The 21,784-nt window shown below is 51.5% G+C and overlaps 1 protein-coding gene across 4 annotated transcripts; it reads right to left on the bottom strand.

Annotated features, from left to right (window-relative positions):
* Positions 1–1,533: 1,533 nt before the first annotated feature.
* ASB18 (ankyrin repeat and SOCS box containing 18) lies at positions 1,534–20,187 on the bottom strand. 4 transcript variants are annotated; one of them, XM_062642336.1, is made up of 7 exons: positions 20,170–20,187; positions 19,594–19,698; positions 16,205–16,475; positions 14,991–15,258; positions 6,660–7,155; positions 5,927–6,040; positions 4,687–5,115 (listed from the first exon to the last, which is right to left on the bottom strand). In XM_062642336.1, exons 3-7 carry the CDS (start codon positions 16,443–16,445, stop codon positions 4,930–4,932), a joined length of 1,305 nt encoding a protein of 434 aa, XP_062498320.1. In that variant the 5' UTR covers positions 16,446–16,475; positions 19,594–19,698; positions 20,170–20,187; the 3' UTR covers positions 4,687–4,929. The 4 variants fall into 4 exon arrangements, with proteins under 4 accessions (XP_062498329.1, XP_062498341.1, XP_062498320.1 ...); XM_062642327.1 differs by lacking the exon at positions 20,170–20,187 and having other exon boundaries at positions 19,594–19,724; XM_062642345.1 differs by lacking the exons at positions 4,687–5,115; positions 19,594–19,698; positions 20,170–20,187 and adding an exon at positions 1,534–2,668 and having other exon boundaries at positions 16,205–16,594.
* Between the last annotated feature and the right edge of the window lie 1,597 nt (positions 20,188–21,784).

Below are 21,784 nucleotides of genomic sequence, written 5' to 3'. Positions count from 1 at the left end.
GTCTATGGGGTGGCAGAGGTCAAGAGCATCCCTTTCACCTACCTGGGGGCTGATTGGCTGCTTCTGGCCCTTTGGGCACCTCCAGCCTGTTTGCAGGGAGCTGTGCTGTGGGTTTCCATGTGGGATACAGGGGCTCATATCCATCCTCCCACCGGGTATTTGGGGATGTACCACTTGGAGCAGGGTCCACTCTGCTGCTGGGCCATTGAGGAGGGGTTGGGAGATGAATGAGGTTTATTTTGTAAAGGATGATAAACCAAATGACTTTATCAGAGGCAAAACTCAGGTTTATGGAGATCCTGGCAAGCTCGTTCTTGGAAGACACTATGCCTTCGCATGGGGAACGTCACCAAAAGCATCTCGCCCCACTGTGCCTTTATGTTTTTAAAGTGACTTTTCTAGGGAGGGGGTATGTAAGAGGGGAGACTGTTAGCAAAACTACCCTTTCCCCCGCAATCAGTGTGGACTTAATGCTGCAGGGATTAGGTGTGAGCCCTGAACACTAAAATAAGGGGTGCAGCCGGGGCTCTCCATCCTCTACCTGTGTCACCCCTGCAGCGGGGAGGCTGTTCTGTGCGTGGCCGTGGGTTTATTTCAGTGTGTTGGGGCTTGCAGGAGCTGGGAATAAGCGGGATGGGGATTGGGGAAGGAAGATTTGGCCACTGGCAAAGGTTAAGCGCCGAGGGGTGCGAACCACAGCCCCGGGAAAGCCTCTGCCGCCTCCCCCTTCGGATTCCAAGCACGGAAAGAGAAAAACCAAAACAAACCGATCCCCCCCCCCCAGCCTCCATCATTGGTCGCTTAATCCCATTAACTGCTTCCCGTGTTCCCGTTTGAACTGGGAGCGCGGCCCCGCGGGGAGCTGGGACTGCCCCCCCCCCCGTCGCTCCTAAGGGGGGGATCTCTTCCCCGCACTGTTGATGTGCTACGCGGGTTTGTTGGTTTAATTCTTTTTCATCTGTTTTGTTGTATTTCCCCCTGTTTGTGGGGTTTGCCTCTTTCGTTTTTTTTGGGAACAAACTCGAAGGTTCTCGGGATTTTTGGGATGGGAAAAATAGGCTAAAAGGGTAAAAATAACGCCGTGCAGGTTAAAGAAAAGACATTTGGCTTTAGTAATCCCGACTCCTACCCCGAAATTCGTTCGGATGAGGGGAAAATGGGCGATTTTTCTATTTATATATTCACCCCCCCCCCTTTTAATTGATATGTACTTAAATAACCCGAGTCCAAATATTTTAAGAAGACCAAAGGAGACGCTGAACAAACCGCATCGCTGCGGAGAGATTCTCTCTAGCGGTGGAAAAGCCACACGCACTCCCAGGCACGGTTTTCCCGGGAAGATCGTGGAGAAATCCGGCAGTTTAAAAAAATCCCGACTAAAAGTCTCAAATATTCCCAGGTCAGAGGGGCACCGTCTCATTAAAACCAGCGCGGTCCTGAAACTGCACTGCAGACATTAAAGTGCAGTATTTTTCAATTAGAGCTGACGAATTCAATCAAAATTCCATAGATTAGGATGAAATGAGGCATGGGTCATTTACAGGGGAATTTAATTGCAGAGCCATTAGACAAATAGTATATTTGCCATTCTCACATTATCCATCATCTTAGACATCAATAGAAGGAACAGCATCTTTACTAATACAGCAGCACTTCCCAATCTCTGCCTGTAAACACTCCCTTTCCCCATAGCTCCTGATTATATCTGATTTCATTTAAAGCCATGGGGGATTATAAATGTTCCTGCAATCAGGTTCATTAGGACTACGAGAGGGGAGAAAAAAAAAAAGAAGGCGAAATCTCATTTCGGGTTGGGATTGCTTTGCGGATCACCCGCCTCAGCGCAGCCTGCGCGCTGCCTCGCTCTGCTTCGGAAAATAAAACCATCATAAAATCAAATGCGGTTTCATTACCGGGGACACCACTTCGGGGCTTGATTACCACCCTGATGAGCCCCTTTTGCAGCCGTTGAGAAGGTGGTGGGGAGCAAGCAATTCTCATAGGGATAACATCCCCCCCCCCTCCCCTTCAAAACAGCCCACTACTTCATCCCGCAGCCGCCCCGGGGGTTCCGGCTGCGGCTTCGGAGGGAGCCTGGGTCGGAAAACACCCGACTGGCTGGAAAAGCCTCTTTTTTTTGGGGGTGTGTGTGTGTGTGTATCCTTAGTTCTCCCCATCCCCGGCTGTTTAACCAGCAAACAGAGACGTGTGTGCATCAGGGCGGGTAATTCCTATTATTTGGAGCTTATTTTGCAGCCGCTGCCGGCCGGGACCATCGGTGGTTTTATTGCTGCAGGGTGGAATACCGAGACAGACCAGCCCCGCCACAAGGAAAAGGCGAGGAGCGAAGGTCTCTGACATTTTTTTCCTTAATAGCAGCTTAATATTAACCGCCTTTCATAAAACACGCGCATCCGGATAGACTTACAGAAGAAAAAAAAGCCCAGAAACCCCTTCATTTCACCCAAATGTATGGTGTGTTCGCTGCCTCAGTAATTTAATTGGAATGAAACGTGAAAAATGTGTCATTTTGGGGAAGAATTTATGCATCGCTTCCTGGAAATCTCATTGTCTTAACTAGCAGCCTACTGTGTTCTGTTTAGCAGGCATAATCGCATTTTTATGTGTCTCCGTATTATAAGTTAATGTGACCTCCCGTCTTTAGCTGCTGGAATAAAAAAGGAAAAAAGAATGGAAATGATCCATTCCCATAACATCTGCATCAAAACAAGGTGCCGGCAGGAGGAAAAAAACCCTGACATATACATATGTTCGTGTGTGTGTATATATATGTACACACATATGTATGTGTGTATATACCCACCCGCTCTTTTGCCCGCCTGCCAAACTTAGCAGCCCCAGTTGAACCGCGCGGCCACCGGCAGAATGGTTTAAACCGTGGTGGGGGAAAACCCCAAACCCATCAAATTTATTGATTTTTTACTTTTTTTCCTCCCTTTTCCCCCCTTTTTCCCCTTTTCCGATGTTCCCCCGGCTCCGTGCGGAGCCTCCGCAGCCCGCGGTACCGGCGGCTCCCGCCCCCGACGGCAGCGGCCGAGACCAGGGCGCCCCCTGCTGGCCTCGGGGCGCAGCGCAGGCAGCGGGTGGGTGGGTGGGGAGCAGCCCAGCTCGTCCGTGGTGTTTACCACTCCCCTTCCCTTCCCTTCCCTTCCCTTCCCTTCCCTTCCCTTCCCTTCCCTTCCCTTCCCTTCCCTTCCCTTCCCTTCCCTTCCCTTCCCTTCCCTTCCCTTCCCTTCCCTTCCCTTCCCTTCCCTTCCCTTCCCTTCCCTTCCCCTTCCCCTTCCCCTTCCCCTTCCCCTTCCCTTCCCCTTCCCCTTCCCCTTCCCGCTACTTTTCCATCCTTCCCTACACCCCTGCCACCCTTCTGCCCGCGGCAAGGAGTCTTTTCCTCCTCCCCCCCACCCCCGCCATCCCTACACCCCTTTGATGTCCATTTTTTCCCTCCATGGGTAGCTGCAGATGTAGAACTGAGGCCATGGATTTGGGGGGAGTATGGGATCGCCTGGTGGGACTCTATCTCCATGCAAGCTTGCCCAATACGGATGTAAAACATGTCATTCTTCTCTACTCGGGGGCTACACTAAAGATGAAAGGCTCATTAGAAGCACCAACATTTAGATTTGGCTGGTTCAGCCACACAATGACTCAGCCAGGACGTGTTCTCCCTTAATCCCTTTCAGTTCTACTCCCACTGAAACAAACCATGAAGTAAAGGAGCCACTGAAGTCATGAAGTGCCAGGTCTCAATGTGTCATGGGGCTTTGCTATGGGGCATTCCCGTGTGGGAGAGGCACCAAAGATGGGGAACACAGGGGAACTTGGCGGCATCTGTACACAACATAAAGAGTGAGGGAAGCTGCGGAAGCAGCAGGTGGAAGCTGGGAAGGAGGAGAATTTCCTTTCCCTCCCCATTTGGGCACTCCCTGCTCCATGAACACTGGCTCAGGGATGCTGCCAGCGTGCTGTGCATCGCCTGTATAACCCATCATAGCACTGGGTGCTGGTGCACAGCCCAAATGTGCAAAAAGGCTGATTTATTTATGTGTACTCCTATTTAAATAGCGAGTGTAATTAAGCCATGGAACAATTTGGCGGCAGAGCTGCTAGCACAAGGACAGCTGTTCTTCCGAGGGGCATGTGCACACACTTGCTTTGATTCAACAGGAATCAATTTGGGAAGCCTCAGGGTGTGAGAAAACAGATCTTTGCTCCTCCTGGTAGCTTTTGCCAAGTCACTATGTGAAATGAAAGCCCAAACTCTTCTGTTTTGGGAGCAGCGATAGGCACAATGGGTGTAGGAGGTGCTGGTGCATCCTTTGGACTGTGGGGAACTGGGAGAAATAGGGGGCTGCAGCACCCCCATCTCAGGTCCTGTGTGGAGTGACCAACTCTTCGTAGATTCTACCTTTAAAAAGTGGACTTTTTGGTCTATTTTACAGTCTATATTAGTGCCACTGGATACTGCATCCTGCTAACAGCTTCCATGCTGCACCTCTGCTCTCAGTTCTGCTTGTGTCACTCACAGGGGAGATTATCCAAGGGGATTTGATGCCTGCGTGGGCTGATTTTAGTCATCTGCCGCGGTGCTTGCCTTGGCACACCTGAGGAGCCCAGCTGCTTTGTAGAGAGCCTTTATAATGACTACCCTTCCTATCTGCAACATGCTTGTAACATCTACTAATCATTTTATTACTCTTTATAATCTATTTAAAGCACAATTAGGGGAAGAAAAAAAAATCTATACAAAGTTACAGCCAAAAGCACCTTTTAGTTACATTATAAATCCCTGAAAAACAACCATCTATCACGGGATGCGCTGCTCCTCCACCAGGATGACAGAAATGGATGCGGATGCGCTACACCAAGGGAGGGCTGGATGGTGGACCTCAGCCGGCTCCTCTCAGCCCTTCAAAGCACGACTCCTTCAGGCTCCAGCAGCAGGTAATCACGCAGCGGCTTGGGCACAGGCAGCAGAGGGATAAGGCAATGGCATTTGCTGCCAAACTTGTCCCGAATGGAGGAGCGGCACAAATGCTGCAGGCACCGGACTGTGCCCGCCAGCTGGAAAAGGGACTCGTAGAATAGCTGGTGCTGCTGCAAAGGGGGAGGAGGGAGAAACAGGAGCATCATTGGGTGGGTTTTGTTCCCAACTAAGCCAAATAAGCCAGAGATACTTTTGAGATGCGGATCTAAGGGGAGGAGGTAAGAAACCCATCGGTGATGTTAAAGAGCTGTTGAGCTGAGGTGGCTCCTGTGAGCAAGAGCTAGATGAGGAATGCTCCTGTGGAAGCACACATGGAGAAAGCCAGCCTTGCCACAAGAGCTGTTTGGGGAGGATGCTCTCAGCATCCCTGCAGAAAGCCTTAGAGCTGATGCAGAAGAGACCTGCTTGCTTCTAAGATGGGGAAACAAAGAAGCACTGCTCTGTGCAGCCTCAGCATTTTCCTTAGCTTGGAACAAACCCCCTTTCTCCCATCCCCTAGAACCTGCTGAAGAGCTTTATTTGCACTTCAGCAGCCATTCCCCCTTGCAGCTAGGGTCATCAAAGGCCTGTAGGGGCAAGGCAGCAGAGATCACTCAATAGCAGACTGGCCAGACCTGTTGCACACCTGGGGACAAGGTTTTAGAACCCAGAATATGTGGTGTGGGTGCCTGAGCAATGGTTCTGGATTGAGGGTCACTTCCAGATGCTGGGACTGTATCTTATTGCAGGGCAGGCGGGTTTGGTATTGATGGAGCTAAAGAAGGTCCTATGATGACTCAGGTGTGTGGTAGTGCTCTGAGGACTATCCCTTTTCTTTTCTTCCCCACCCAAGTGAAGTCTGGGTGGGGAAAACACCTCTTGGTAGGTAACCCTCCCCCTCAGGGCTCTGCTGTCCCTGCCAAGCCCCCGTCTCTACCTCACCTGAAGCACCTCCTCCGGCACGGCCTCAGCCCACTTCCTGGAGATGGAAATTTGTGAGTAGGAATTGAAGAGGACTTCGACGACCTCCGGCACGGCTGCGCAGGACTTCAGCACCTAGTCATGGGCAATGGGAGGGGGTCAGGCACAGATGCCTGCCCCAGGGGGGGACAGGGTCCCTGCGCTGCAGCCAGGGCTTGTCCCACGCCACCGTGGTCCAGGCTGGGATATCAGGCATGTGTAGGTTTTGTCCTGGCATGCTTTTGAGATCATTCTCCATGTGTGAAGCAGTGGGAAGATCTGCCTTGCTGTGGCACTTATTCCTCTGGATGTGGCCCTTGCTCCTTATTTACATTTTTGGCTTGATAAGCCAGGATAATATTTTCTTTACTGATGTAAAACCAATGAATCACAGAGCCATATGGCGGCTGCACTGACGGCTGATGCACCAAGCCTATCTCTGACATTCCCAGGCAGGAAAACTCCTCCTTGCTGGTCCCCCACAGCCATGCTGCCTCCCACCTGCCTTTGCCCTGCCTACATTTCCCTGCTGCCACACCATACAGTTGTTGCCTTTTCCATCATTCCCAGCAGTACGGCCAACCCAGTGCCATGGTCCCATCTCCCTGCCTGGACCTAGAGGCTTTCCCAAGTTCTCTCTCCCTTCCCAAAGCCCCCATCACCACCTGCAACCTCCCCATTGTGAGTGGCCATAGGGGGCTGGTTTTGGAGGTACCTTGGCAAAGGCGGGGGGCCATATCTTCTGGGAGCCGTGGTTAAGCAGCAGTTGGACGACAACATGGGGCCGCAGGTCCCGTTTGAAGGCAGCACCCTGCAGCACACAGCCCAGCGGGGACATGCCATTGTAGTCAATGGCATTGACATCAGCCCCGTGCTGCAGGAGGAAACGTGCCAGGCCGGCGTTGGCAGCCCCACAAGCCTTGTGCAAGGGGCTCCTGCGTGCCTCATCCCGGGCATCCACATTGGCACCGTGGGCAGCCAGGAGCCGGCAGAGCTGCAGGCATCCCTCGGCGCCCGGTGCCTGCCCACAGAGGATGCTGAGCGCTGTCTCCTCCTGCATGCTGAGTGCGTCCACGTGTGCCCCGTGGCGCAGGTAGAGCCAGGCATGGTCGCAGAGGCAGTGCCTGGCCGCCACATGCAGAGCTGTCTCCCCCCTGTCCTCACTCGGCAGGTTGACGGTGGCTCCGTGTCTCAGGAGGAGCTTGGCACATCTGCAAAGAGGTGAGGAGATGGGGCGTGCACTGCGGAGATGGAGCAGGGATAACAGGGTGGGAGGCAGTGGGGGGGAGAATGGGGGTCATGCTGGAGCTGGGCTCCCAAAGGGATTGTGGTAGGGATATGGGGAGAGAGCAGCAGAGGCTGGGAAGGGTGACCCTGTGCCCTGGCGCCCACCACAATGTAGGTGATGATGGTTTGGGCAACTCTGCCTCTTACCCTTGACCAGCATCATTCACAGAACCATAGAAGGGCTTGGGTTGGAAAGGACCTCAAAGTTCACCCAGTTCCAACCCCTGCCACGGGCAGGGACACCTTTCACCAGAGCAGGTTGCTCCAAGCCCCTGTGTCCAACCTGGCCTTGAACACTGCCAGGGATGGGGCAGCCACAGCTTCTCTGGGCACCCTGTGCCAGCGCCTCAGCACCCTCACAGGGAAGAGCTTCTGCCTAAGAGCTCATCTCAGTCTCCCCTGTTCTGGCAGGTTAAAGCCATTCCCCTTGTCCTGTCCCTACAGGCCCTTGTGCAAAGCCCCTCTCCAGGTTTCCTGTTAGCCCCTTTAGTCACTGGAGCTGCTCTGAGGTCTCCCCTTAAGGAGCCTTCTCTTCTCCAGGCTGAACCAGCCCAGCTCTCTCAGCCTGGCTCCAGAGCAGAGCTGCTTCAGCCCTCACAGCATCTCCATGGCCTCCTCGGGCCTCGCTCCAACAGCTCCACTTCCCTCTTGTGCTGTTGCCCCAGATGGACCAGGACTGTGGTGGAGGGGGGGCATCTCTGACCACCTTGACCCAGTAGGGTCCTACCAGTGAGCAATGATGCCTGACCCAGCTGTGCCAGTGGTTGGGCAGTGCTTGAGCACGACTAAGCCATGCTAGCTGGGTCTGTCCTGGCCGGTGTGGGGTGTGGGATGTATCCAGCCATGATGAGGAGACATGGGGTGATGGGCTCCTTTGCACCATTAACCTGTTGGGTGCTGTTTCATGTCCCTGCATGGGTACAGCCCTGGGGTGTTACGGAGATGATCTACACAATCCCACCATGTGGCTGCCATCCACCATGTTTCTCAGCTGAAAACATCCTAAACCACTGCCTCCACCTTAATAATCTGTGCTTGGAACAGAACTGAACCCTTTGTAACCCCTCTGTGCAGCAGAAGAGCTCAGTGTGGGGTTGTTTGTGTATAAAAATGGATTACTCTTCTCTTGTTAAGGCACCCAAACTCCTGTGTTGGGCTCCTACCCCATAGAGGACTTAAGGATTGTGTTTTCTGACTGTTCTGACAAGGAACACCTTCACAGGTGGTTTAAGGCTGTGGTAATGAGTTTTGCTGGCTTGTCTGCACCCAGTAACAATGGAGTTGCAGCACCTGCAGTCTCCATAAGCTGTAAATCAAGGTAAGGAAACCAAATCCCCATTTGCTGCTCCCATTTCTTCTTCTCTCTAACGTTACCATGTGTGGTTGCAAAGAGGGGTTGTGCCTGCTGCAGAGTGGCAACACTGGTTCCCATTAGAGTTTCCTGCCTGCATCCTTCTGACAATGGACGGGGTTAAAGATGCCTGGTATGTCCCGATGGGTTGGGGTTTCTTGTGTGTGTGTGAGTAAATGGATGTGATCCGCCAGTCTAAATGAATCAGAGTGAGTGCTCCATCTCCTGCCGGGAGCTACCGGGGCTGGCACAGCTCAATGTCACTGCCTAGGTTAGTGTATGGGGCTGAGCTCACCGCTGCAGCATGGAGGAGGTATTGTTTGGAGTCAGGGGGCAGACCCACATGCTGTCCAAGGGAGACCTTGAAAACATGGCAAGCTTGTGTTTCCCAAGGAATGCTGCTAGGGAGGTGGGAAGAGCAGACCTTCAGGAAGCCTCAGCAGTGGCTGTCTGAGGAGCAGGGAGGAGGATCAACGTTGAGCCCCATGCCTGTTGACCTTTCCTCCAATACACTTTCAGCTCAGGTGTCAGAGCATAGGTGAGGTTCTGAGCCGATAGAGAATCAAAATGAGGGGGAACTGCTGGGGAGCAGAGTCCCAGCCTGATCCCTCCAGCAGGAGGGATGGGAAGGAAGAGGAGCCCCAGGGAGGAAGGATAGTGCCAGGGTATTGCTTGTTTTTCCTGGCCCAGATGAAAGCTGACATATGTGGGGAAAATAATAACATTATTATTAGTAGTATTATTAATAATACTATCTACTTGAAATTTTCTGGACCTGCAGCACCATTCCCCTAAGGTTTGACAGGAGCTGGTGAGACATTCACTGTCCTTGGTGGTGTGGGATTTGCAAATACCTCCTTGGGCTGTTTTTCCCATGTGTATCAAGCCTGAATTTACCAGGAAAAACATCTCCTGCAGGATGTGTGGGGAGAGACTGTTTTCTGTGGCCTTTGCAGGTGCATTACTCCCAGGTGCTGACAGCCCACGGTGGATCTCACCACTGTGCTGTGGACTGAATGTGGGGTTGTGCCAGCCCCCAGATCCTCAGATCCTTACTTTACAATTCCCTTTTTATCCTAAATCATGTTCAGTCCCTTTCTCAAGCAATGGCTTTCTCACTGAGGCCTTTTCGGTACTTGCTGGATGCTGCTGGTTGGTAAAACTTTGTTGGCAAGGAGGCAGCTCTGCCAAAGACCCTGAGCACAGGTACCACATTGATTTTGGCATGTGTTGTGTATGCAGAGTGCCCAGGCTGAAGAGTTACATCTGCATAGGCAAGGCAGAGGGAATATTGGAATATTCCCTGGAATATTCCCCTGCCCTTTATTTCAGGTAAAGGTTGGCATGTCATGGGTTGCCTGGAAAAGCTAAGAGCTGTGCCTAGCCCCTCCAGCCAAGCATCCTCACACCGCCATGGGGTTTTCCGTTATAGAGAGTGGAATGTTGGACATCTCAAATATCCTTTCAGAGATACCAAAGTGGAAATGCCATCCTTCCCAGATGCTGTCTTGCTGAAGGGTTATTCTTTCTGGTTATCAAGTTCAATGGCTAACTTGTTGGAAGAAACCCAAGTCAGCTGATACTGAATTATCCCCCTGGATACTCTTCCCTCTGCAAAAAGGGAATGTTAGTAAGGGGCTATAAATATGTGGTGATGTCCTCTAGTTAATACAAATGGGAGGCCCCTGTATGGAGCATGTGCCTTCTGTTCGGATGTATAGGGCATCAGCAGGTGCTGGGTAGATGCCATTCATGGTTGTTGGCAATATGCTCTTATTTTAGCCTCTAATATCTGTTTATGCATTCATATGGTTAACACATCACCAGTGATTCTGGCTTCTTGTTTATTTACTGTTAACACCCCATTATTCACTATCAGCTTAGACTCAAATCCCAGCAGATAAGGCCCAGCAATTGTTTGTGGCTTCTTTGAGGGCTTCTCTCCAGTTTTCTGGGAATACAGTAAGAAGCCACAGGTTTAGCGTAGCAGAAACTCAGGCACAGGGTGGCAAAGCAAACCAGTTTGTTTTCCATCCATCTGGGTACCATCAACCTGGTGGCAGCAATACCTTCAATGAGCCACTCACACAGAGCTAATTCTGACTTGTTTGAAGTCCCTTCTAAACCCTTCTAACTCATTTGCAGGTGATGGGTAACACACCTGAATGTCTCCCTTGCTTGGGCAAGTCACTCATTAGCTTAAAGTCACACTGATTTGTGTTGTTAGTAACTGGTGTTAGTAGTACAGGTTTGCCTTGTGCTGGGGTCCTAGCTCAAATAAATGGGATAAAATGTTTTGGGGTTTATCTTCCTTCCTCACTCCTCAATAGAGTCAGAGCAGACATCAGTGCAGTGTTGGGTAGGATGTGTCCATTGCCATCCCCTGCTCTGAGATGGGCATGTCCTGCCTGATGTTGATGGGTCAAGGGTCCCAGCATCCTGCTCCATTTGGGATGAAAAATGCTCTGTCTGGGAAAGCAGGATTTAACTTGAAATGGGCTGTGATGAATAACCAGCAGGAGGAGCAGGAGGTTGGGGCAGCGAAGGCTGGAGGAGAATTCCTGTCCCCAAAACCTGCTCAGGCCCCCAGTATTCCTATGGAAAAATCCCCTGTTCATTTCCCCCCCCCCCCTTCCCTGGAGCTGGAGTGAGGCTTTCCCATCCTTCGCTTGGTTGTTTTTCATGGTATTCAAGTGACCATCTCTTCTTTCTGTGATTTATTGCAGGATTGATCCCACTTGGGGGAAAACCCCAGCCTTCTCCAATGCAGTGATTATTCTTATTAATTCCCTACAAGAAGGAAGCCTGGTTTTCTTTAAAAGATGAAATGTGGAGCACTGCAAGCCTACTGGTGAGCCCCAGCAATGCTGTGCCAGTGTGGGGGACCAGGAGCACTACTCCCTGCATTACTGCCTCCTTGCCAAAACTTCGTGAGCCGTGGAAACTCATTTGTATGAGCCCTCATTTTGTCACACCAACATAGGGAGCAGCTTCTTCAAAAAGCAGGGTCAGGCCTTGGGTAGTGCTTTGTGTCCCCTTTTGGGCACTTTTTTTCTTGTTCAAGATCCAGTGCTGTTCAAGATCAGCAGTGCTGATCAGAGCAGAGGATGAAGTTTAGCACTAGATGATGCTAAATGCTGTCTTTTGCAATCTGTGATCTCTTCTCATTTGTAGTAACACTTATTTCCCATAGCCAAAAGGGCAGTGTGTCCAGACCGGTGCTGGAGTAGCTGGAAAGTGCCCATGGGTTGGGTCCACCAATGGCAGGTCAGTGCCCATCTCTCTGGCATTTGGGAGCCCATCTATATTGATCACGTTGCCTTTTTAGGTACCTGCCTTCCTGCTTGGCTCCTGTTTTCCTGTTAATTCCTCCCATGGTGTGCTATCCTCATCTAACATTCCCTAAGCAAAACCTGCCCTGTGTTCCCATGCTGGCAGTCTTGCGTTCACTCCCTACCCTATTGCTTCTTGCATGGACACCGACTCTCCTCCTGCCCCATCCCTGGCAGTGTTCAAGGCCAGGTTGGACACGGGGGCTTGGAGCAAGCTGCTCTAGTGGAAGGTGTCCCTGCCCGTGGCAGGAGTTGGAACTGGGTGAGCTTTAAGGTCCCTTCCAACACAAACCAGGCTGTGATTCTATGACTCATCCCACCATTTATTTCCCATCCCTGAGAGCTGGAGGCTCAGGGCCAGCGGATAACTGTAGTTTCAGCTCCCGGAGTGAAGAGACACCTTGAAGAACCGTTTGCAAGGGCATGACTCGCCCACAAGCCCAAATTGCACAGATGTAGGGATGACATCTTTTCTCCTTCCTTGCCTTGACTAAGCTCTCTTTCCCCTGTGGAAGGCTGGAGAATCCTGGGGGGTTTCTCTTCAGGTAGGCTCTCCCTTGCTGCATGCGAAACCTGGGATCTTCAGAGAGCTTTTTCCCACTCGGAAAGATCTGAAGGAGGACTCCACAAATGCAGTAGCTGGCATTCACCATCCCTTGTGCTGTGGGTACCGTGATGGGAGGTGGGAGCTACATCCTGCGTCCCTGCGATGTGCCTTCCCACCGCCCCATGCCTGCTCTTCCCCCCAGCACCGCCGGGAGAGCTGAGACTCTTCCTCTCCCCCTCAATTATTTTTGTGTTATTTTTTTTGGGGTGCCAATAAAGGCAGACTCCTTTAATCATCCCAGCTTTAAGAGGGAAACGGGAGAGCACCAGGGAGAGAGTGCAGTGAATTTAGAGACTCATCTTACCCCACCATGTTAATTATCTCCGCTGTAAAAAAGAGGTCAAGGAGAGGAACTCTACTAAATAGGCCGACGTTGGCATGAACAGCTCCTAAAGTGAAGAAGGTAAGACTGAACTTTACTGGAACTTTTTTTTTCCCATCTCTTCAAAAAGCTCCTAGATTAAAGCTCTGATATCCTTTTTGTTGAAATCTCATGGATTCTGAAGCTCAAATGGCTGGAAGGAAGCCCAGATAATTTTTTTTTATCCCAGTCACTGAGAGGCTCAAAGGTTTTAAGTCCTGCCCCCATGGTGAATTGCCGAGTATATGGGAATACAGACGAACCCGGCACATAGGTGTTCTGGCCATTGTTATCGAGAGGGAGAAAAATAAAATAGCTCTCTATGTAGGTCAATGACCTGCTCTTTATTGTCAGGAGAAAATTAAGGATGACCTAAAATCTACTCCTCAATAAAAAAAAAATATATAAAAAAATAGTGAAAAAAGGCAAGGTAAAGTAGTCTCCCCCTAATCAAAGAGGAAATGTTTGTGTTACCCAAAGCTTGACCTCCTCAGTCTCTAACTTTAGCAAAGTCTTTGCAATTGAAAAGCAGTGGTCGAAACCTCAAACCCTGTCTGAAATGTCTATTAATTTTTGATCTTTCAAGGGAGTTGCCTCAGTTATTGTAGAAGCCCCCGTAGCGCCGGGTAGCATAGTTAAGGGTCTTTTAGCATTTCCATTATAAAGCCCCAATATTCAAGGGCTTGTAACTCATCTGTTTCCATGTTGCATGTGTCTGATCGCTGTTCCCTGGCTCACCTGCCATCCCCCTCCATCCTTCTGGGGGAAATAACATGTAAATCAATGACAATGGCCCATTTTTAGTGTGTGTATATACATATATATATATACACACACACACACGCACACACACATACATATATATGTGTATGTATACACACTTTTCCAAGCTGGATAGTACCTGGCTGAAAACAGGACTGTGGGGTCTTCTCCATGCACCAGGTTGGTTTCTGTGCCCCAACTCTACTGGGGAGAGCAGGTTGGTGAAGGCTAAAATTCCCTCCCTCTCCTCCCCCAGGGCTTTTAGGGTGGCTTTGGGTTTGAAGCCTGAAAGCTTTAAGGTCAAGAGGGAGTTTGGGTAAAGGAATTAAAACCAGCTCCTTGTTAGTGATGAGTGCTGCTTGTAGCATCCTCCCTTACCCATCCCGCTCCTTCAAACCCTCTTCACACCAAGGATGCTTTTGATTAATCCCTAGATATTTGGCTGAACCAGAATTTGATTAATGCTTGGGTTTTGGCCATCTTACAGAGACTCTTAGTTGTGAACTGGGCTCAAGGTATTTACATCTAAAAACCTTTTCCTCTCTGGCTGCTTTTCTTTTGCAGAGCAATTTGCCTCGCCCATGGTACATGGGATCCATAGTGGGAACCTTGCCTTCGCCACCTCCTTGTAGTTAAGCTATACAAATCCAAGTTCCTTGGGCACTTAAAGTCTTACTGAGACATATATGCAAAGCTTAGTTTTCCAGGCAATGGTTATGTTCATCTCTGTGTGATGCTGATCCAGGGTGAGAAGGGAGCAGATGCACGTGGCCAAGCCTTAACCCCAGCTATAAACCAAGGTGGATCCCTCTGTAACCCATTCCGCAGACCCCATCCCTTTGCTATGGCCCTAGGGATCAGATTTTAGGAGGAGAGTGGGCACCCTGTTTGGCACCACATGCCTTGTGGATGGGGTTGGCATGGGCTGAGGAGCACAGGAGGTTAGGGTGACCTACGTGCCTGTGCCTGTACCCATCCTGAGCATCTCCCAGAGGAAAGTGTGTTGGACCAGGGATGCAGGACACAGTGATTTTAGGATAAACCATCAGAAGAGAGAAGGAAGCAAAAGCATATGGAGCCAAGCTGGGCTGCTCCTGTCCGTGGCAAGAAGACCTGGGCCATGCAATGCTCCCAGCACTGAAATGCCCCCTTTTTATGTGCACTGAGCGTGCTTCAGCAGCAGCTGCTGCAACCAGGAGGTGCAGGGGCGCACAGGAACCCTGCCAGGGACCACAACATCTGGTTTTGCACCCCACAGAGGCAAAACCCCGAGGTGCCCTTGCAGGGGATGCGAGATTATCAGCTTGAGGGGGGGGGGGGGATGCTGAGGGCGCTCCTCTCCTTACCCCAGCGAGTCCCGCGTGGTGCAGAGGTGCAGCGGGGCCAGCCCCTGGTCGCTCCGCAGGTTGGGGTCAGCCCTGTGCTGCAGCAGCAGCGCGGCGCACTCCGTGTGAGCCCCGAGACAGGCTTCGTGCAGGGGCCCGCGCCCGCCCGGCGCCAGGTCGGGGTCTGCCCGACGGCGGAGGAGGTAGCGCAGGACGGCGGCGTGGCCGCGGCGGGCGGCGAGGCACAGCGGGGTGCTCAGCTCCCGCTTGTACTCCAGCGACCACAGCCCTGCGGGGACAAGCGAGCGAGGACGGGTGAGCCGCGGGGCTCCCTCCCGGGCACCGGGCCTGGGGATGCACAGCACCAGTACCCCGCTGCTTCCGTGGGCTCCTCCAGCTCCCTCGGTGTTACAAAGAGCCTGGTGGCTGCTCCAAGAGCTGCTGGCAAGAGAGGAAGGGGAATTCCCCCCCTGGTGCCTGCGCATCCAGGAGCAGGATTTCAAACAGCACGAGGTGGGTAAACCAATATCCTGCCCGTAATCGGTTGGGTAGGGGATCCTGCGTGCAAGACCCTGTTGCAGGAGCTGAAAGGCAGCTCGGAAATACCCCATCGGCACCAGGTGAGGGAAAAAAAACCCTGTCTTTGCTGGGACTGGGCTGGGCGTGAGGGCACCCGAATTGGTGGGAGCATGCAGGGCTGGGAAAGGGATGTTGGTTTTGGGTTTAGCTGGAGCAAGGTGCATTTCCCATCGCCTCCAGGACCATCAGTTGATGCACAGTGCTCGGTGAGCACCTGGTGACCATGGAGAGCATCTGGGGTTGAGCGGCACCAGGTACCACTAACCTGGGAGCATCTTACTCCTTCCAGATAGGACCAGGCTGCTCTTTCTGAGCCTCTGCGCAGAGAATCTGGGCTGTGAGCCCTCTTGCAAGGCATGCCTAAGCCACGCAGTGCCCCAACACAGCCTGAATGGGATCCTGTGTACACACACGTTTTACACCTCCCTGCCCTTCTGGTGGGTTAGTATGTGCAGAAGAGATATACAGTAGTGAAAGGAAGTGCTGGATATTTATGGGTAGGGCTGCAGGGCAGAGTCAGCTAACAGGAGCCAGCCACCTCAGGAGCAGGTGCTATAAAAGCAGAGTTAAGCACTGCAGTGCACTGCAACTCTTCCACTTAGGGTTAGTAAATACCTAGCTTTATTTAATGTTTCTGGCCTTTAAGGGAGAAGTACCTGAGAGTCCATAAGACGCTTGGCTTTTCACCTGCCACTCCAGCTCATCTTTACTGATCTCAAAAACCAGGTTCACATCTTGATAGTACCGGTCGGTCAGCACCTCGAGGCTTTGCAGGTCTCCCGTGACCAGGGCTGTGTAATACTTGGTGGCAGGAGCGTGAGCTGTTAGAGGATGCTCCAAATCCAATTTGGGGGAAATCTGTAGCTTTTCTGTTACAGGTCCTGGTAACTCGCCCATTCTGGTGCTTCCCGTGTGTGTAGGTCCTAGCTGGGAGGGTAGATGGGCTTTTATAGTTCATTGTTCCCATCCTCCTGGGCTCATTGTCTAATTATAATCCAGTTAGGTCTCTACTGTTGTTGTATTTATAACTCCACCGGGGTCAGATGATAATGGGTATGTGATACAATGAGGGTCAGACGGTCACTGGGCTGTGTTGTGGCAGTACCTCTTGGATTAAATCACCGGTGTAATTGCAGGCAGCAGCATGGGACATGGGTGTTTAGGCTGGGGGAAAAAAGGTGCTATTTAGGGGGTAAAAAACAACAGAAAAGAAGAACTTTAGTCAGCTCCTGTGTGCCCAATGCCATATAACCTTACTGTGTGCTCTGAGCTAAAAAACTGGGGGGGCTTTCTCCACCTAACACTATATTTTTTTTTTCTCTGAGGCAGTTTTGCCTGTTTCCAGCCTCATGGCTACTATAATTAAAAATCAGAGCTTTACATTAGTGGCCAACACCACACACCGGTGCATCCCTGCAGGGATGCAAAACACTTGGCAAGGCCAGCGAGGTACAAATCCCTCTGGGGCTTTGGCAGGGGGAGCCGTTTTCCCTGCTCATGCCTTGTATAGGAGAGAGAAAGACTCTGCTGCCATTTAAGCACAGGGATGGATGCCAGCAGAGCGTCCCCAACTCCTGCTGCCCTGAGGCTCGTGGCTCCTTTCCTCAGGGTCACGGGAGAAGTGCACGGTGGGGACGAGAATAGACCTTGGCATCTCGTGACTTGGAGGCTGTGAGTGACACGATACCCCCTTTAGCTCTTACATCCCCCTACCCGGAGAATAAACATCATCAAAGAGGATCCTGGGAGGATGTTAAACTGCATCAAAGCAGAACGGACGTGGAGGTGCTGCTCAAGTGCTTTGTGGAGTCAACCTGAGGCTGGAAGAGATGTCTGGGACCTTCTCCGTAGCTCCCTGTGAACAGGGACCTTGCTGGGCTCCTGCAGGCCACTGTGAGCATCCTTGTGCCAGCCCTGCAAGAGTCATCTGAGGTTTCTCTTTGAGTTTCTCCAGCATGGCTTTGGTGGCATTCAACCACTGGCCTGAAGACCATGGGAAGGGCATGGAACCACAATAAAATCACAGTGCGCCCACTCAGGATGGGGTTGTGCTGAGCCAGAGGGGTCTGGTTTGACAGCCCTATGTAAAAGAGCCCTGCTTTGAGGTTCTTGTTCACCGGCATTTGCAGAGGGAGCTAATTTGAGGTCAGCCTAGGTGGTTTTCTTTCTCTGCTTTGAACTCAAGGCTGGCCTTGCCTCCTCGATTGGTTTGTAACCTCCAAATCCCCTTGTCTTTCTCTCTTCTTTCACCACGTGTTGCTATTCAGCTGCCTCCAGCCTCTCTGTGCCTGTTCACCCTTATGCTGTAAACCGAACCACCTCCTCAAAGCACTGCTCTGGTATGAAAACCATCCTCGTTATCCCCTGGGATCCCTTAGCCAGCACAGGAGATGGTTTAGAGACCTATGGAGCAGCATGGATGAAGGTTGTTTTCCCCAGGAACTTGTCCTGGGTCATCTTTCTGCAGCCCTGGCTCGCTTTCCCTCTCTGCTCATTAGCAATCCTGTAATGTCTCCACAAGAAGCATGCCTTCATGTGGGAATCACCTTCCCACGGCATGGACCACCTCCTGCTCTGCAGCCAGGGAGTCTAGCAGGGAGTCTAGACCTGCTTGGTCAGACATGGGCTAATTCTGTTAGGGTTGAGTGCATGTATGTGTGCCTGGCATTAAGCTGCTGTTGAGAGTGTGTTGAAATACCCCGTGACCCCTTCTCGTGAGCCTTTTAATCAGTGTTGATTTGCATGTAACACTCACTCCTTGGGTCACGGTAATGACAGGATTAACAGCATCACTGAAAGAGGGGGTTAAAAATAGCCAGGGCCAGCAAGAGCAGAAAGAAATCGTCCTCTTGCAGATGAGTGGCACATATAAATGCAGGAGCCTGAGCTCCTGCCAGCCAAGTCAAGTGCTTTTTCCACTGGTGAGTGGGAAGTGATGTCAGGATGAATCGCTGTTTCTGTGTTTATAAGGGGAATGCTGCTGTACAGGCAGTGATTTACTGCAGCGAGGAGCTGGCAGACAGGACACCTGCAGAGCATCCTGGGGCTGGCCAGAATGGGACTGGTTGGGTTTTGAAGGGTAAACTGAGGGGGCTTCAACTGGTTATAAGCTACTTGTCACCTTAAAGGCAGTGATTTTGGGTGGTGGAGTAAGGCTGGGACCCAGCAGCCCTAACCCCCTCCTCTGCCAGTCCTGTGCTGCATTGCCTTGGGCACATCTCCCAGCATTCCAGTCCTCATTCCTCGGGATCCTAAGGTCCTGATCCTGCAACTGGTTATGCCTGGGATCATCCTTGTGTGTCCTTGCCTCAGTAAGAGCTGTTCCTACACAGACTCGGGTCCCAAACATTGGCGAGGGTGAGCACTTCATTAGCAGTAGCCTTGCACCCATTAATCTCTAACGTGGGGGGAACATCTTAACCTTCTCCCTGCATATGGCTGTTTGCAGAGTACACCTCATTTAACAAAACATTAAGCATTTTACTTCCTCAGATCAAGTGTATCTATTAATAATGACTTAAATTGTCTGTGCTGGCTTCGCATTACGAGGAAAACTCATTCCTGGCACATGAAAGAGCACGATACACAGAAGCAAAATTACTTCAGCGCGAGCTTGCTCCCCAAGTTCAGCTGCCACATAACAACTTAGTGCTCACACTGGGGAGATTCCAGCCTGTAATAACCTGCCCTGCTGCTTAAAAACAGCCCCATGGAGCTGCCTTAGCAAATCCGGTGAGTCCAGATGTGCTGGTGAGGAGCTCCTGGGATGGCCGCTGTGATTTACAGCTGCCCTCTGGCAGCAGGGAATGGCATAATTTTAACGTTTCCATGCTTTCCAGGGGCATCTCCAGCAGGGTGAAGGAGCCCAGCGGCTGGCAGGCAGTGGCACTGCCTCCTCCAGCTGCTCACAGGTTGCAATGTGTGGCTGACCTAGAGCTTGCACCTCCTTTCACCCCTCACAATGAGCTGGATGCTGTGCCCACAGGGGGGGACCCAGAGCGGGACAGGCAGGATGGCGATGCCACCAACCACTGTCCAAGCTTACCTTGGATGGTGAGAGCAGCTCTCCAGGGCGATGCTTGCTCTTCCCCTTGGGTACCAGTGTGGGGTGGGAGGCTTGGGATCTCCTCTCTTGGAGCTAGGTACCACCCTGCAAACAAGCGCCCTGCTGCCAAAACGTCCCCACGCTTATATTCCCAGCACTCCCCCTGCTCCATGTGACAGCGCTGCCCAGTTATGTGTCTGCTGAGACGCAGGATTAATGCCACCAAGACAAAACATCTGTGCAGGGGTGTGTGTGTGTGTGTGTGTGTGTCTTATTCCAAAGCTGCTGCCCAGGGAAGTACAAACCCGTCCCGAGGTGCATTGATTTTGCCCAGATTTTATTGGCAATTAGATAATATTTAAACAGTGCTGAAACATTTTCCTTTAACAGCTTCATATAACACAGGAAGATGCTGTGTAGTGCTGGTTTGTAGCAGCCCTTTGTTGTAATTTAATTCAATTAAAAACAAAACACCCTTTCCAGTTCTTACAACCAGGCTTTTCTCTCCCCACCCCTGCCTTTTCCCATCAGTTACAGGAGTCAAACCCCTATAGCTCCTAGCTTAACTAAAAATACAAGGCTTCCTCTCTCCCCCCTCCCCGCTGGAGAATTGCAGCTGTGTGAGTTATCCCCTGGGAATCCAGGCCTGGAGCGCATCCCCTTTGAAAGGCGAGGAAGAGCCCGTCCAATTATTTAACCCCTCAGTAATGCGCTCATGGGATGTCTCCCTGTTGCCAGCCTGGAAACCATCTCGGGCTGGGCTCCATCACGTGCCCCTTGACAGGAGGAGGCTGGGTGATGGTGTTTGCTCTTTATCAGCTCACCCTTCGTCTGCAGCAGCAAGGAGATGGGTTATTTTTAGCAGATACTCCTGAGGTTATGCTCTGGGGGGCTGTAAAGGCTGCGGGTCTTTGGTTTCATTTCTCCCTTCCTTATCCTACAGTGCTGGTAGAGCCCCCTTGGCAAAGGCAGGTGCTGGGCTGCAGTGCCTATGCTTCTCCGGGTTGCAAAATGCTCTTGGCGAGAGACACAAGTGGGTACAGACCTGAAGCTCTCAGTAGTAGTGGGTAGTGAGGGGTCGAGGGTGGTGTTTGCTTTTAAGGGTTGCCTGAACTCACCCAAGGGGGTTTAAACCCCTTCACATGAGCAGTACAAGGGCTGGTGTCCCCCTGTGCCAAAGCCATGGTGCTGGATTTGCTATGTAATGTCTCTTTTTCTACTGCCCATCTCGAACTTTGATACCCTAAGATGGCCAGCTTCAATGTAAGCACCTATAGGAGGAGGAGAGAGGCTGTGATTGCAGGGGAGGAAAGGGAAGGAGGAAATTGGAAGGGATTAGGGTCCATAATGTAGGACCATCTCCTGGGATGGGAGACGCCAGGGCTATGATGTGCCATGAGCCAATACCACCTCTTGCAGGCTGGCTACCTATAAAGGCGAGGATCCAGCATTAGGTATCTCGGGACTCCAGCACCAGCCCTTTTGCTACCCATGAGAACTGAAGCAAATTCACCCTGTTCCTTAGCTGGGTCTCCACCAGAAGCATCACTGACATTCAACAGGCTTTGCTTTACCAGAATGCTACAAGAGGTAGAAACAGAGGAGCTGAATGGCACCATGAGCTTAAATACAAGCCCTTTGCTTAGTTTCATACCCATGCTGTTTTGCTCCTGAGCAAGGTTAGCTTTTGACACCTGAAGGAGTATCAGAGTTGTGGAAGGAAGGTATTTGTGCATCGGAAAATGTGCTTCCCAAGTGCACCCTAACTAGAAAGTTATGGAGATAATTGCTTGCCCTCTGGGACAGAGAAGAACAAACTCAACCATCCCTCATTGGCTGCATCCATTTCTGGGGCACTGATTTATTCCTTACTACTAGGCACATCTGAACCTCTCTTGTCAGTGTTAATTAGTGGGGACTCGGCCCGATTCATTACAGCTGTGACCTCTCCTTGGTGCAGCTGCACTTTAACGAGAGAGCCATCTGGTTTGCCTGCTTCATTCCTGTCATTCCCACCTCTCCCCATCACCGGTGGGCTATGGGCTGGGAGCACCGCCTCTGAAATTACAGGTTGCTGGGATAAGGCTGCTGGTTCTCGGGGGCCAGTGCTGATGATGGGACCATCCATCATGCTGACATCCCCCCCCAAGAGAGCTTCCTAAGCAGGCAGAGAGGGATGCATTGCTTGCCA

Source organism: Pezoporus occidentalis, unplaced genomic scaffold (assembly GCF_034315485.1).
Source record: "Pezoporus occidentalis ecotype Australia unplaced genomic scaffold, CSIRO_AGI_Poc_V1 ctg118, whole genome shotgun sequence".
In the NCBI taxonomy this organism is placed as follows: domain Eukaryota; kingdom Metazoa; phylum Chordata; class Aves; order Psittaciformes; family Psittacidae; genus Pezoporus; species Pezoporus occidentalis.
The sequence above is the reverse complement of the archived record's forward strand: the minus strand, read 5'-3'. Positions and strand labels throughout refer to the sequence as shown.